This window comes from Odocoileus virginianus, chromosome 11 (genome assembly GCF_023699985.2).
Source record: "Odocoileus virginianus isolate 20LAN1187 ecotype Illinois chromosome 11, Ovbor_1.2, whole genome shotgun sequence".
Classification (NCBI taxonomy): Eukaryota; Metazoa; Chordata; class Mammalia; order Artiodactyla; family Cervidae; genus Odocoileus; species Odocoileus virginianus.
In genome coordinates, this window is record NC_069684.1 from 34,453,057 (window position 1) to 34,469,128 (window position 16,072).

The following is a 16,072-nucleotide window of genomic DNA, read 5'->3' on the forward strand; positions in this document are numbered from 1 at the left end:
GAAGATTCACAGACACAGTGGATATCAGGTCCCAGGTGTCAGGGTCTTTCGATTAATTAGGCTAACACAACAGAGTCTAGCAAGTGGTCAAAGGCAGGAATCTGTCATAAGCAGATTCTCAGGCTCTGCAAAATTTATGCTGACAGAGGAACACTTTAAATGTAAGGATCAACCTCAGACTCTGATTCAAGATGCTGACGTGATGACAAGAAAAGCTAGTAACATGGTAATATTTGGGGGAGTTTTTACTTTCATGTTCTTCTGGAAACATATGGTGTCTTCACCAGCATCCCTGATATGCAGCAGGATGGGAACAGTAAGTCACAATGCAGCTCACCAGTCTCCTTTCCAAGTCCACACCACCCAGGGCTGAGACAACAGCCCCAACAAGGGGACAACTCCCTGTGTATTTGCACCTTTACCTACACAACCACCAGACAAGTCTCAGAGCAGAAGGTAGCTGGTCAGCAAGTAATCTCATAAAAAGTATTTTCCCAAGACGGGAACATGTGGTACAAATGCATACCAAATAAGACAGTGCTCTAATGACTTACTTCAGTGGACTGGAAACAGAAATTCGACTATTAACAATAGAGGGTCCGACATATCCCAGTAGTTACTACAAGACCTTGTGGTCTAATAAGCTGTCCACACACGAGCTCCGCAGACCAGCGACCAGCCGAGTGGGAGGACCAGACAGAGGTTGTCTGGCTGCCACTATGGCTTCCTGTACATATCTGATCTGCCAAAGGTAAAAAAAGTTTAAGGAGAATTAAAGAACCATTGACAGAAAGGCAGTTCCACAACTGTTTTCCTAATAAGTGTTCCCCTAATTCAAACAGTGGATTTTCTGAAATGAGGCAGAAACTTGAGTCCTGCAGGGCTCCCACACATGAAACACCCAGCAAGGCTGAGGCATCCAGCTCTTCCAGTTTCAAGAACGGGGGACTCCACACTCACAGGATAGGTGCAAATAGAAGAGTAGAGGTGCTTCTAAGAGAACTGAAAGACAGCAAGTCCCAGAAGCAGTGCTACCTGGGAAGGGGAAAGGTCAAACTGGCCATCGGCCCCCAATTACCAAAAGCAATGACAGACCTCAAAGGAATGGGGAAAGAGAGTTAAAAATGGCAGGTAATAAGTGCAATAACCCTAAATCATCCCTCCTTAATCACAACCCCAAAGTGAAACTGCTAGGAGCCAGGTTATACCTCAATAATATTTTTGTGGACAGGAATGTACTGTCAGCCTTCCTAAAACGCTGCCACCCAAACCAGGGCCTCCTCACACAGGCATTAACCATGCACAGCTCCACGCTCACATAGGAGGAGCTCACATGGAGAATTTCTCCATCACCGATGAACAGGACAGTCTTCCTGTTCCTACGGGAGTCTCTCATCTGCACAGTCTTCTCTGTCCTATGGTTCCGGTCATCCTCACAAAGGCAAAAAACTTAAGTGTCACTTCAAAATTTTTTCCAACTTCTATCAGAGGGAAAAAGGGGAGAAGAAACAAAAAGGGACAATTGATAAAATTCAAAAAGTTCTTATCTACTTGGGTCAGAATTCAACTTGTCCTGTATCTGCTTATTATAACTGGCTCCCTAAGTCAACAACAGTAAGAGCCATCCGCCTTGAGCCTGGTCTGCAAACAGGACGCACAAAAAGGACAACCACTCCTCAGAGGAAAGGCTGGTGCCCAGGGCCGTCAAAGAGGGAGCACAAAGCCTGGCCTTGTCAATGCTTCCACCTTCTCAGGCAGTGACTCCTCCTGTCACTCCTTTCCTACAGAATTCGAAAGTCACACAACAAAATACACATAGAGAACAAATGCCATCTTTTCCAAAAACAAAGATTACAAACAAAAAACCTAGAACCTCAATTTCTAACACAAATGTCACTGAATATGATTTTTTTTTTTAATTGCCAAGAAATTTTCCACCAGCTCCAAAAGAAAGAATGGACTGCTTCCTTTGGAAGCAACAGAAAATACCATGCCATAACCATTCATTTCTTTAAAAATCCACTTTAAGCTGATACTGTTGCAACAACAATCTAAAACCTGCATATGTCAAAATGTACGCACTATTTCAGACTTCGGGAAAAACTCGCCAGAATTATAATTTGTTCTGGCAAACAGGCTCTCAATCAAAACAAGTTCCACCCACCTTCAAAGCAACCAATAGCTGCCCACCTACCACCCTCCCTAAAACATCCAAACAGAGCGGCTCTTGGGCCCAGGCGTCCCCACCAGCCACACACAGCCTGGCAGCCTGCAGGTCTGCCCTGCAGGTGCCGAAGGTGAACGGGCTCCCCGCAGCAGGGACCAAGTAAGGCTCCCTTTAAATCGGCACCAGAGAGCAAGGGGTGAGGGAAAGGGGAAGAGGACAGAGATCTACGACACTCTACATCTGCTTCATGCGTCTCTGAGCAGACCCCACTCTCAGCTCTGATCGTACACTCTGCACTACCACCTACACGGCCAGCCAGGGCTGAATGCAAGGCTCTCAGAAACATGCACTAGGAATGATGAGATGATTCATACACATCCTCAGAAGTGAGAGACGGCAGCCCAAACCATCACACTCCTTCGGGGAGGCCAGAGAGAGAACGCCTACCTGCAGGGGCTGAACGGATCATCCATGACTAAGAGAGGCTCTGGTGAGTCTAGCTGTGTCCCTGCACCTCCACTTACTGTGGAAACTCTGCCCTTTTCTACTCTCACAACTCAAAATGGAGGCACATGCGGTCTGAGAGCCCTCGCAGAGCTCGCACTGAGCTTGTGCTATGACCTAAGCCTTCACGCAGAACGCAGAAACTTCCCCCTCACACTGACAGGACTGAGCATGTGCTGTGACCCTCCCTCATCCATACACTGTCTCTCCACGCAATCAATCTCAACCCTGCTGTTTCCGTAAATAAAGCCCAGCCAACAGACTGCAGCTTCTCCCGCATACCAAGCTAGTGTGCAGGGAAGTGGGGCCGCACAAAGGGGATCCCAGACAGCCGACTCCAGGGGCCTCGCCGGCCCGCCACCCACAGGCTGCAGACAAACACCCTGCACTGTCTAGACAACAGCAAGTTCTGTTTGGTCTTTAAAAAAAAAAGAGAGAGAGAGAAATTATGGTTTTAAATAGCAAGATGAAGAAGCAGAATTAAAAAGCACAGATATGCATGACCATACATGAGACTAATGAACAGAATACTGGCATCTACCTAGAAACAGAGTAGCAGCTACATAAGGGAAACAACCCCACAAATTTCTTGTGGAAAACTGTAAATGTTTGGGGAAAGGATACATGAGCAGTTCTGACCAAGTTCTGGAGTACTGAGCATCATCGCAGCCACAGGCATACAGTGGACAGTATAGGCGCAGAGCGGCTCAACAATACTGGATTTTATACAAAGAGAATAAGCTCCCTTAGATAAGAAGTTCTAAAATTGCCTAAATAAGACATAAAATATCTCCTAAAGTGACACAAACCCAACCAGGGGTACTTAACAAAAGGAATGTACTGTTAACAATAAAAACACCACGAAGGTTCAAATCAAGAGGCCAACGAACACCCAGGCACCTAAAAAATCTCAGTTTAGGTCTGTTGATTCAGAACTGGAGGCAAGTCTTTGGAACACTGCCCGTGAAGCAAAATTCATGTAAAAATTTAATCAGAAGCGATTTCTAAAGTTGCATAGACATACTGAGCACTAAAAAGTATCCACGTCTGTACCAGCCCAGACGTTTTTTGATAAATCCTGAAAAACACATTTTACGCCCTCACCCTTGACCTCCACCTCCAACAAAAGAAAAGCTGGGCTGTCAGCCATATAAGAAATCCTAGTTCTGGATGTGTATATCGGCTTAGTTTCCATTTGTAAACTAAGAAATGATTCTGCATGTTATTTCTTAGTTATAATTTAAAAGGAAAAGGAACACCATGAAACTCCCCCAAATTTATAAAGGACAAGAGAGGGTAGGAAAGAACAGTGCCAATTCTGTTTGCCATTAATGTAATAGAGTGTGGAAAAATTAAAAGCTGCTTAAAAGGATATACAGGGTCCTCAAGATTCCCAAAGTAAACGCAGGATCCATTCCATTTCCTTGGATCTCCTGTTTATGCTTTCAGATAAACTGAACTGAGACTAGGATTAAATTAAAAACTCTTGTCATGCTAAGAAAATTGTAACACGAGAATGCACTTAGACAAGTTTTACCTTTGACCTACAATGCAAAGCAAGTATCTACAGGTTGGAAGATCATCTTCCCTACTGGTATGAAAGATAACATGTCCCCCAAAGTGTGTGCCTAGAAACTGCCTAGAGAAAAAAAAAGCCTTCTAAAGACAAGAGCAACTGAATTAAAACTCAGCTGTGCATTTAATCTCTAAGTCATGTTCAACTCTTTGCAACTCCAAGTCTGCCAGGCATCTCTGTCCCTGGAATTTTCCAGGTAAGAATATTAGAGTGGGTAGCCATTCCCTTCTCCACAGGATCTTCCCAAACCAGGGATGGAACCCAGGTTCCCAACTTTGCAGGCAGATTCTTTACCAACTAAACCACAAGAGAAGCCCCATAAAAGCTCCTAAATTGCTTACTTGAAGAAATCAAATAAAATAATGATTTAATAAATTCATCATTACTCTGAAAAACCACGGGAACCATTCCACAGACCACAGCACAAACCTCAAACTGAGTCTGCAGAAGACCCAGCTCTAAGTTCAATCCAACCTCAGAATATGGGGTCAGCCCTTCTCCTCAACGGAGAAAATTAAGGAGCCCTGAGACCTGAAAAGTAAGCTAACGCACCCCTTTTAACCACACATTTCAATTCTAAAAATGGTCCTGATTTCCACTGACCAAGCATGGTCCTATGCTGGGGACACCTTGGAACTCTGCTCAGTCCTTACTGGCCTCCAAGACCCAGGACTTATTTTCTCCCTCAGCTGTCTTGAACACTGAAAGTCGCTTAGTTGTGTTCAACTCTTTGTGAATCCATGGACTATACAGTCCACGGAATTCTCCAGGCCAGAATACTGGGGTGGGTAGCCTTTCCCTTATCCAGGGGATCTTTCCAACCCAGGGATCGAACCCAGGTCTCCCGCATTGCAGGTAGATTCTTTACCAGCTGAGCCACAGGGGAAGCCCAAGAACACTGGAGTGGGTAGTCTATCCCTTCTCCAGTGGATCTTCCCGACCCAGGAATCGAACCCAGGTCTCCTGAATTGCAAGCGGATTCTTTACCAACTGAGCTATCAGGGAAATCCTACTAGATGCTCCCTTACTGCTGACAACCTGCCTGGACCTCAACTTCTGCCACCATGCTTCTCTAACTCGTCATCTGGCTGCCTGCAGAGCAGTACACGCAACTTGCACAACAGACGCCCCGGCACCGGGTCTTCCCAGAAGCCCTGTGGCCCTGGTGCCTCTACACTGTCTCCAGACTCCAGAACTAGTCCTCTTCCCTCCAGTTAATCCCTAGGGAACGACAGGTCAAAGACGAACACTTCCAAACAGATTAAAGGGGCGCCAGGCAGGTGAGATGCACATATTACACTAACAGAGTCTCTCTAAAACTAAAAAGGCTTATTAGATAAAAACTGAATAATCACTCTGTCCACCATAATACTAATTTTTGGTGAGCAGAAAATTTATGTTTATCAAAGGTATATCAGAGCTATAACATGGAAACTTCTTAGACTTTAAAGTGCTTGCTACTCTCCAGAAATAGAAAAATGTCTAATTTACAAACAAGAAGTTAAAAAGCAAAAAATAGCAATGAAAAGTTAATATTCAGGAAACTCCACAGAAAAACACTCACTGGAAGAAAGACACCGTATTTGACATTTAATCAGCACTACTGACTAAAGTACTGAAGAGTACTACTACTCCTCCTCTTCAGTCCTGCAGTACTGCTACTTTTCAGTACTGTAGTATTACTACTCTTCCCTACAAGAGATGAGAAGGTTTCAGAAACAGCTTGTTTAAATCTTATTCTGAAGTCATCCCTGGTGTGTGGAAATGGACCTGAGTTTTATATGTTTGTTGATCTTATAGCCAGCATGCATGCAGATTTATTTTTACCACATCTAATCATTAGCTCACAGATTTTCTCTGGTAAAAATACTGCTCCATTTTAATAAAAGTTCATTTCTTCATTTCCAATCCTCACATAGCTTCTTTTTCATGTCTTAATGGTTATGGGAGTCTTTCTGTTGTTTCTGACTTTAGACAAAATACTTCCAACACTTTACCTTTAAGGATGGTGTCTGCAGTAGGTTTTCACTAACTATTCTGTCAGAATGAGGGAGCTGCATTCTACAGTTGACTTGCTAAAAGGTCCCCCCTCCCTGTCCCCACAAATACTGAATGGCTGTTGAATTTCATCAAGTGCTTTTTCTCCATCAAGATGATTATATATTTTTTCTTCTTTAATATGTTAAAAAAAATAGTAAAGTATGTTACAGATAAATTATTATTAACCTATCTGTGTATTCTATAAACCCAACTTGAGTAAGTATTTTTTAATGTTTTGCCAGATTCCATTTCCCCACATTTTATTTAAGCATTTTACATGCATGTTTGTGACCTATAAATCTTACTTTTTTATCTGGTTTTGGAATAAAGGTTTCACTTGCCTCATAAAATAACTTGGGGAACCTACAGCATTTTTCTCCATTCTCTAGAATGCTGGAAGAATTAACCTGTAATAATTTTTTTCCTTGTTGTCCTAATGAGAACAAAAGGAGAAGTTCTGTAGAAATTATGAAAATTGCCTTTAAAGGGAGAGGGCATGCATTTCTTACCTACTTCTTCTTTCTTACAGCCTTAAATCTGGAAGAAAACCAGCCTTAAATCTACAGCTACCATTCCATCACCACCTTGAGCACAAACTAATAGCTAAAGTTAAGGATCACAGAGGTGATACATAGCCCCATACCAGCCTAGGATTGCTTCCTTTCAGACTTCGCTTACATAAATAAAAGTTCTATTTTGTTTAAGCCTAGTATACAGTCTCTTTCTGACAGTTCAGAAATGACATTCTTACCATTTATTTTATCTGATTCAAGTAGATGACACACAGTTTCTTCCAACATTTTATAATTTTTGACAGTTAGCTCAGCAGTCAAAGATATTTTATCTGTAGACAATCTACATGTTTGAATTAGGGCATGTCCTTCCCCCAAATTGCACTTGCTTCTCACAGGTGTCCAGGGTGGCTTCTTATATTATCTTCTCATGCTGTAGTTCTTGTATTTTTCAAGAGTGCAAACTTAAGCCTCAACTGTCTTGGGAGCAAGGCCCAAAGTTACAAATTATAAGAAGACTTCTCCATCTCTTCCTCCTGTTTCTTTTTTGGTCTGGAGTCCCAAACCTAGACATGTTTCTCTGTCATTTTCCTCTATTTCCAGATATATTATCTAGTTTATCCTTCCACCAAAAGAATAGACCTTCGATGACTCTAACTTTACACAGGCTCTCAGCTCCAACTTCCTAAACCCTTGAAAGCAGAACCTCGTCTCCTACATCTGCTGAGTGTCAAAACCAAGGATTTGCGTGAAGAGCAAATGACTCAATTCCTCTTACTGAGACTCCTGAACTTTTCAGTTTCTCTTCACTCTTGTGAGCTCAGCTCTGCATTTTAAAAGTTCTGTGGTATTTTATGCAGTATTTGTAGATGTTCACTGCAAAAGGGTTTTTGGAATGATCAAATCTGGGTTTTGGTCCTATTTTATTAAAGTTCTTCAGTAGGCTGTGTTTCCAAATACATATGCTGTCTCTCAACTGTCTCCAATTCCTGCCACCTCTGGTGAATGTTTCGAGAGCTCAAATGTGATGACACAGGAAAAGCAAACCAGAGAATATTTATATGCAGCTCCAGCTTTTTGTCCCCAAAAGCTGTACAAAGACCATGAGCCGTGATGAGTAGAAAAGATAACTTCACTAAAACAGAAGTGAATTTTGAGATGTCTCAGATCCAAATTCGCTGAAATAAGGAAAATCCACTCACACTGTCACTTTTCAACTGAAGTACAAATATTTATGTTGAAAAAGGATGGTCACAATGTTATTTGATCATGCTATTTAAATAATGAAAAACCGTACATATCCAATAATATGAATTGAATAGAAAAATTACGGCACATCCCTAGGATGGTATAAACAAGGTGCTCATCACAAATGTTTGTAAAATGTTTCATAACATGGAAATATGTTAACAGAAGAAGATGAACGAATAGAGGAATGTGTGATTACTTGTACATTATGTATAAACAACGTATTAATTATAATCTTAATATACACACAAATACCTATATAAGCACAAAGATATATATTTAAGGAAAAACACAAATATGATTTACAGAAGTACCATTATAACAGTTTTGCTTCTTTAATTTTTGAATTTGTCAAGTTATTCTCTAGTAAGTACATGTTTTTCTTTATTAAAAAACAAAGTTATTTCCCAAAATAGCCAGAAGAAAATATGTTGTTTATGAATCAATCTATGATGAAACCATAGAAATTAACACCACAAAGTTTTGAGTCAAACAGCATTAGGGTTTCCTGTTTAATAACTGTATGCCTTAGCCATCTATTTAATATAATATCAATTTTTCCTCATTTATAAAATAAAGATAATGCCAACCTAACTGAGCCTTTACAGGAACGAAATAATTAATCTAAGACAGAGTAAGCACTCACTGCATGGCAGTAGTTGTTATCCCACACACCCTGAACAGATGATATTACAAATTTGATTCCTAGAGGTCGCACTAAGAAATATCAAATGATAAACCTACTAAAATTACAGCTCAAGAGGTCAAAATCCATCCATGTGTGGGAGAGAGCAGAGTCTGGAACAGGAAACTAGAAGTAAAGATAGGACACTGAGATGAAGTTTTCTACTATTAAAGACGAGAGAATTACAAGTAAGAAAAAAGAAAAGAAAATTAGCAAGAACCTTGTGGTATTAGACTAGAACTGGAAAGTTTGGTATGACTTCATGGACAGACAGACATACACACACAGAGATACACACAGAGACACACACACACACACACACACACACACAGAAATGTAGATGTAAACACAGCATGTGTAATCTCCCTGGCCCTCAGCCTCCAAGCCCTGTTCACTCTGAAGGCCTGAGAACATGGATACAAAGCAGTGAGCGCATGGAGCACCTGATCCGGGTTCCTAAGTATTATTCACCAAAATCTGACCTCAAAATGAGTGATAATAACAAATTATAACCTTAGACAGCAAGGAGATCAAACCAGTCAATTCTAAAAGAAATCAACTCTAAATATTCACTGGAAGGACTGATGCAGAAGCTGAAGCTCCAATACTTCGCTCACCTAATGTAAGCTGACTCACTGGAGGAGACCTTGGTGCTGTGAAAGATTAAGGACAAGAGGAGAAGGCGGTGGCAGAGGATGAGATGGCTAGATATCACCACCAACTCAATGGAAATGAATTTGAGAAAACTCTGGGAGATACTGAAGGACAGAGAAGCCTGGTTGCTGCAGTCCATGGGGTTGCAAAGAGTCACACAAGACATATCAACTGAACAACAATGACAACAGATTAACTGGCAACCATTAGTCCACCCTGATATAAATAAGTGAATAATTCAAATTATTATGAGGAAGAAGGTAGCTACAGGGTCTCAAAGCAACTACCTTACAAAATGATCATCAATTATAAAAGAAAAAAGAGAAACTGTACAATTGCAAAACCTGGCAAATACCACCTTTTTCAACAAGTGAAAATGAACATTACCAGTAATGGCACAACCTAGAATTGTTAACACTGACAGGATGTAGAAAAAAGAACACACGACATTTGCAGTGCCCCTGTCAAAGATACACGATGTAAATCTAATGAGAAGGAAACATCATCAATGCAAAGCGAGCAACAGTCTACAAAACAATTAGCTGATAATCTCCCAAAGCACCAACGTCATGGTGAAGGAAGGAGAAACTTGTCCGGATTGAAAGAGACTAAACAGACCTATGACAACTAAGCACATAATGCTTCACTAGATTCCTTTTGCTATAGCCTTTTGTTGAAAACCTTCAGAAGGGTCTGAGAACTCCAGGGCAATAATATTTCCTTGACAATTTCCTGATTCTGAAGGCAATATTGGGGTTATGTAAGAAAATGCCCTTGTTCACAGGAAATACACAGACTATTAGAATATGATATAGCCTCCTGGTGACAATTAATTTCAAACAGTTCACTTAAACAGAGGTTTTTAAAAAAAAACAGAAAAAAAAAAAAAAACAGGTTTTCTACTGCACTTGCAACAGTTCTGTATGGTCAAGACTGCTTCCAAACAAAGTAAAATAGAATGAATCATGCAAGTAAAATACTCAGGACAGTGTCAGGTAAACAATATCGCTATGATTAATAACATGATTGTCACCATCATGGGGAAGATTAAATATAAATTCTTGCAAGTGCCTCTGTTTATGATTACTACTAAATGTAAGGATAATGATACTTAAGCTTCAATATTGCTTTGGGAAAAAAACCCTGCTTCCTGGAAAAAGATAAAGAGAGAGAGCACAGGTGAATTCAGGTGATCTACTTGCTTTCTACCTAATTACCAAGAGATGACTCGTGTTCAAGAAGCAAAGAACCAAGAATATAATCAGATGTTTCATGCTACAGCCAAAGTCTTGGAAGAGCCCATTGATGCTTGTATAAAACAGTATTACAGAGTTGGATTGCCCAGGGGCCAGCAGATACACAGGATGCTACATTTTAAATAACATGTTCGCCTTACTATCCCTTTTTCCTTACTATTCCTGAACACACCTTAGAGACCCAAGGTACTCTTATCTAGCAAGGGGAAACAAAGGGACTGGATCCTGGGAAAATCCATGCTTAATAATTTAAGAATGAAGGCACCGCTTTCACACGGCCACTCTGCAAACTTGTTCTTCCTAGGACTCCACTCATTATTTCCTCCTTGCTCTCCTAACTCACTGGACTGAGGCAGAGGGTAAGGAAAACTTTCCCAAGAAATGAAAGGTATAGACTCAGAAAAGGTCAAAATTCTCACACACACACACACACACACATACACACACACACACACACACACACACACACACACGGCACTGGCCAATAGGTTGAACCTACAGAGGTGGGGGGATGGGGAGATGAGGGAAAGAACAAAAATTCAATAATCCCCACCTCGAGCTACATGGAGAACAAGCTCATTTGCTATAAAAAGCCCAAATCGCTCTCTCAGTATTTTTTTTTTCAATTTTGCCTGGCAAATTTTTCAGTAAAATATTCTGACTGTAGAAATGTATTATTTCACATCAACATCACTCACATACTTACTGTAACTGTTGAGTCAGTTTCATCATGGTCAATGAAGGAATTTACCATACATTTTTAACAAATGTATGTTTTTCAAAGATTTTATAATATTCCAAGCAGAGGCAAGAATCCCCAGTGCTCGGACTTCTACATGTCAGCAAAATCAATCTCACAGTTAACAATCTACCTGGTAGAAGGGAGACTTCTTAGGAAGTAGCTCATGTTTTGCTTTTGGATTTAACATTTTACAGGGTTTTTAAAAAGATATTTCTCAATCTTTTCTTCAAAAGAAAATTTATAATTATTTTTTCAATTCCTGAGAAGCAACTAAAAATCATGACAGTTTACAAAAGCTACCCTGTTTTTGTCGTCCACATTTTACTAAAGCTGAAATCGATCCAGTAAGTACAAGCTTTACCTATGGACACAAAGATGAACTGGCAGCACAGATCAGAACCCAGGCTGCCTGGGTCCAAAAGGGGAGATCTTTCCAGGCTGCTGGTCTTAACAAAAGGATCAAGCAGTCAGATTAAATGGCCACCAAGTACTGGACAAACAAACAACAGGGACAGGAAATGGATGGATGGTACTAGGTCTCTATGCCTGGCTGTTTTCCTAAGCAAGGACCAATCCTACTTTAGTTCAACCAAGGATATCGGTGTTTTGGCCAAATACATATATACAGACAACTTGGTGTTATGTACTAGGACTTCTGAGCTGAAATTTATTGACTTTATTTAAAGTTTCTAACCAGATTTTAGATAAGACCCTTCAAAGAAAATGAGAACATAATGACATTATGTTGCAGGGCACGCTGACTGCAGAAATAAATTTGGAGTGAAACTTATCTATGGAGCAGAAGTGAACACTCCCTGAGTGCAGAAGCATTACAACAAACTCCAAAAGGAAACTCCAGTTACTAAAGGTTCCAAGTTCTCTCTCAGTTGCCAGCCCCTTGTAGTCTGTATTGTTCAGTTCAGTTCAGTCACTCAGTCGTGTCTGACTCTTTGCGACCCCATGAACCACAGCATGCCAGGCCTCCCTGTCCATCACCAACTCCTGGAGTCCACCCAAACCCATGTCCATTGAGTCCGTGATGCCATCCATACTTAAAGCTAAAAGGATTTCTCTGATGGCTCAAATGGTAAAGAATCCGCCTGCAATGCAGGAGACTAAGGTTCAATTCCTAGGTCAGAAAGATCCCCTGAAGGAAATGGCTGCTGCTGCTGCTAAGTCACTTCAGTTGTGTCCAACTCTGTGTGACCCAATAGACGTGAGCCCACCAGGCTCCCCCATCTCTGGGATTCTCCAGGCAAGAACACTGGAGTGGGTTGCCATTTCCTTCTCCAATGAGTGAAAGTGAAAAGTGAAAGTGAAGTCGCTTAGTCGTGTCCGACTATTAGTGACCCCATGGACTGCAGCCTACCAGGCTCCTCCATCCATGGGATTTTCCAGGAAAGAGTACTGGAGTGGGGTGCCATTGCCTTCTCCGCTACCCACCCCGATATTCTTGCCTGGAAAAGTCCATGGACAGAGGAGCCTGGTGGGCTACAGTCCATGGAGTTGCCAAGAGCCGGACATGACTAAATGACTAATAACTCTTCACTAAAGCTAGAAACATCTACTCCCATATTTTTTGCTCATTTAGTTCCTTAAGTGTCATGGTTAGCAAGAACACAACATCACGATCCCTGAGCTAAGATTCTTAGGATTAGAGGATTTTCAGAAGTAAGAACTTCTTGGATTTAGGAAGCTCCATAGTTTATACATCACATAATACCCCAGCAGTGTCTGAGCAATGACCCCTATACTATCATACTGGTAATTTGTAGTAAAAGTTGTGCAAAAAGCAAAGTGAACTATATTAGGAGTATAAAAAGTCTCATACCAGTTCAGGCCAACTTTGACTTCGTGGTCAAATGAATTTCAGCACCCAACATAGAAATTTTTTTTGATTTTCAGAGCTTTCAAGAATGTAATAATCAAGTTAGGGAGGAAAAGTAGCCTATAAAAGGACTTGTGATAAATGTTAGAAAAAGAAAAAAAAATATTCAGTGCTGGCCAAGATGCTAAATAAATTATGGAAAATTACATAAATCAACTGTTAACTACTATCAGAAAATCTGCTATGGAAATAACTTCATCTTAAACTTTAGTTTTAGCTGCTCACTTAAGAGTTCCCACACTAATTAAAGGGAGGGAAACAGTCATCAAAGTTAGGAGTCACAGAATCATTCTCTAACCTCCAGTGGTCTTACTGATCAGTCAGTGCACCATCTCACAGGATCATTACAACAGTCTCATAATCCTCCCCGGATGACTCAGGGCACCAAGTCAGCACACAACACCTGATGGACACCATCCCATGCTGGTCCCGCTCTTCCAATGACAGATAACCATACCAGAAACCAGCTCATCACACTGCCCCCTCCCTCACAAACCTGAAACAAAGGCAGAAACAAAGAGCGCGCGCCCTGAGCATTCTAAAGACTGGGTTGTGCATAAGCCAGGAGGAGAAGACACACAGTTTTCTAAACTCTGCTAAATCACACACACACTTCTGATGATTTGAGAAACTATGGGACGTGTACATCAAACCTAGAACTTCAGAGGGAGAAAGTAGTGTTCATGGTGAAACCAGTGAGCTTGGGTTACATTGGTTTACCACTGGCAACATTCACACTCACTTTTTGAGACCTGCCACCAACTTACCGCTTACAAGGACACATTAAAATTTTATTTGATGAACTGCTCAATTCATCCAACAACCCCCAAGCTCTTACACTACACCAAACACAAGCTGGACACAGGGAACAAGAACAAAAATGAACGAATGGGACTAAGGCCAAAGCACTAGAGTGATTCAGGATGCAGAGCCTGTAAAAGTGCTGCTACAGGGATGGTTTGGTGTTGCCTTTTCAGCTGAGATAAATAATAATAGATTCCTCTATCACAAGGCTAACTCAGGTTTTAAAGCAAAATTGATGGCAAGTATCAATCAAGTATCACGACTGCCAGCAACATATAAAAAAATGAGACAAGAGTTTGTGTTTGAGTCTCCAGCTTAACACAGGTAACTTACAAATCACTCTAAATAAGCATTCCGCAAAAATAGGTGCAAAACCAAAACTAGTGGAAAAAAAAATCTGTCTGGCTGTTAGGAACCCAAGAGCTAAACACTTAAAACACAAAATTCCCTCAAACAATCTAACTTGTGCAATATGACAGCTACTATCAAAAAGTTAAATAAACACAGCATCACTGTAATAACAGACAACTGTGCATCCAGATAGAAGACCAAGTTCAAGTGTCCCACACGTCACTGGGGCAACAAAAAGATATGACCAGGCAGCTAATTAACACATATGTAAAATAAACATTCTGAAACAGCTATTTAAGTATTACCACTGATCACCTCCTCTGTCACTGGAAAAGAGCATACTTTTGAAAATGAAAACAAAGCTCAAATTCATTGCTTTTTTTTTTTAAAGGTAAGCAAAAAAGGTGACTATTACCCCATAGTTGTTGTCAAGTATAGATATGGAGAGAAAGACTAATATATATGTTCCAACAGAGCTTAATGCAGCCTCTTAGAACCACAAAAAAGAATACGTTGCCTTTTATTGACCCTAGTTTGATGACCTAAACAGCAACATTCTAAATGTTATCTATCATTTCTCAGCATCTCCCAGAAACAATTTTTCACTAAAACAACACACATCGTGCAATTACACAATTACACTTAATGTAGTTCTCCCACTAACTTCCTTGAACCAAGCATCTTTCATTTCTTTCACAATTGCTATACTTGCAGATTATGTCTTGACTGTCCTGAGCAAGTAAAGACTACCTGGTCATCTAATGACCTTCTCTCTTTTTTTAAAATCCTTAATAAAACACAGTCACATGAGTGATACAAGATAAATATGAATACAAACAGTCTTACAAACATTCTCTCATGGAATGAATTAAACTTACAGCCTATTAGAGACAAACAATTTCTTCTGTTAAATTACAGTATTTTGACTCTGTTGCTTTTCATTCAAAAAGTAATAATTCTATTTACCAAGATGGCTGAGAAATGGATGTATCCATCTTAAACTAGCAGTCTTAATAGAGATATTTCAGTGAGTGTTCCTGGGGATTTATTAAGGGAACAAATTACTAATCAACACAACCACAATGTGCTAGTATTTTCAGTATGGTATAATGGAAGGTTTGACTAAATGTGCATTAGAGTACAGTTCATAGTAAGTTCAGAATACAGACCAACAAAACATACGTCTTTATCTTGCCCTCTCCAAACCCAAATTGCTCACTTTCCCTTTTCTTAACAATGAGTGAGGCGGGGCCGAGAGGGGAGAAAGCAACCAATAAGCTGCTTTAGATACCACAGACATTAATTACAGCTCTTTTCAAAGAGATTTACTACAGGACTTGGTGTCTCTCTTGCTTTCTTTTTCATCTTAGGAGTATACGCCCAGAAGTGCCGACACACACACACACACACACGCCCAGAAGTGCAGACAAACACACACACACACACGCGCGCGCGCGTGTTCTCAACCTAGGGGCCCATGTGATGCACTTACCTTGTCTCTGGGTTGTAGCCTAGTATGTAGAAGAATGAATCCACTCGGGCTTTAAATTCTCTAGCAGCAAATATGTCAGAAAAATGGGAGATGTTACACTTCCCTCTGAAAATAAACAAACAAAAAATGTTAGCAATACCCTCAACTGCTTTG

The 16,072-nt window shown here is 40.6% G+C and overlaps 1 protein-coding gene across 7 annotated transcripts in view; it reads right to left on the minus strand.

The window, feature by feature from the left end:
* The window catches only part of RERE (arginine-glutamic acid dipeptide repeats), a 405,272-nt gene that overhangs the window by 140,650 nt on the left and 248,550 nt on the right, over positions 1–16,072 (minus strand). For 6 of the 7 annotated variants that reach the window (XM_020913245.2, XM_070474246.1, XM_070474245.1 and 3 more), the window contains one exon: positions 15,920–16,024. In XM_020913245.2, the coding sequence (XP_020768904.2) occupies positions 15,920–16,024 (105 nt within the window). Of the gene's footprint in view, positions 1–2,614; positions 2,833–15,919; positions 16,025–16,072 lie in introns of those variants that run through there. The other variant, XM_020869054.2, reaches the window with a different exon arrangement.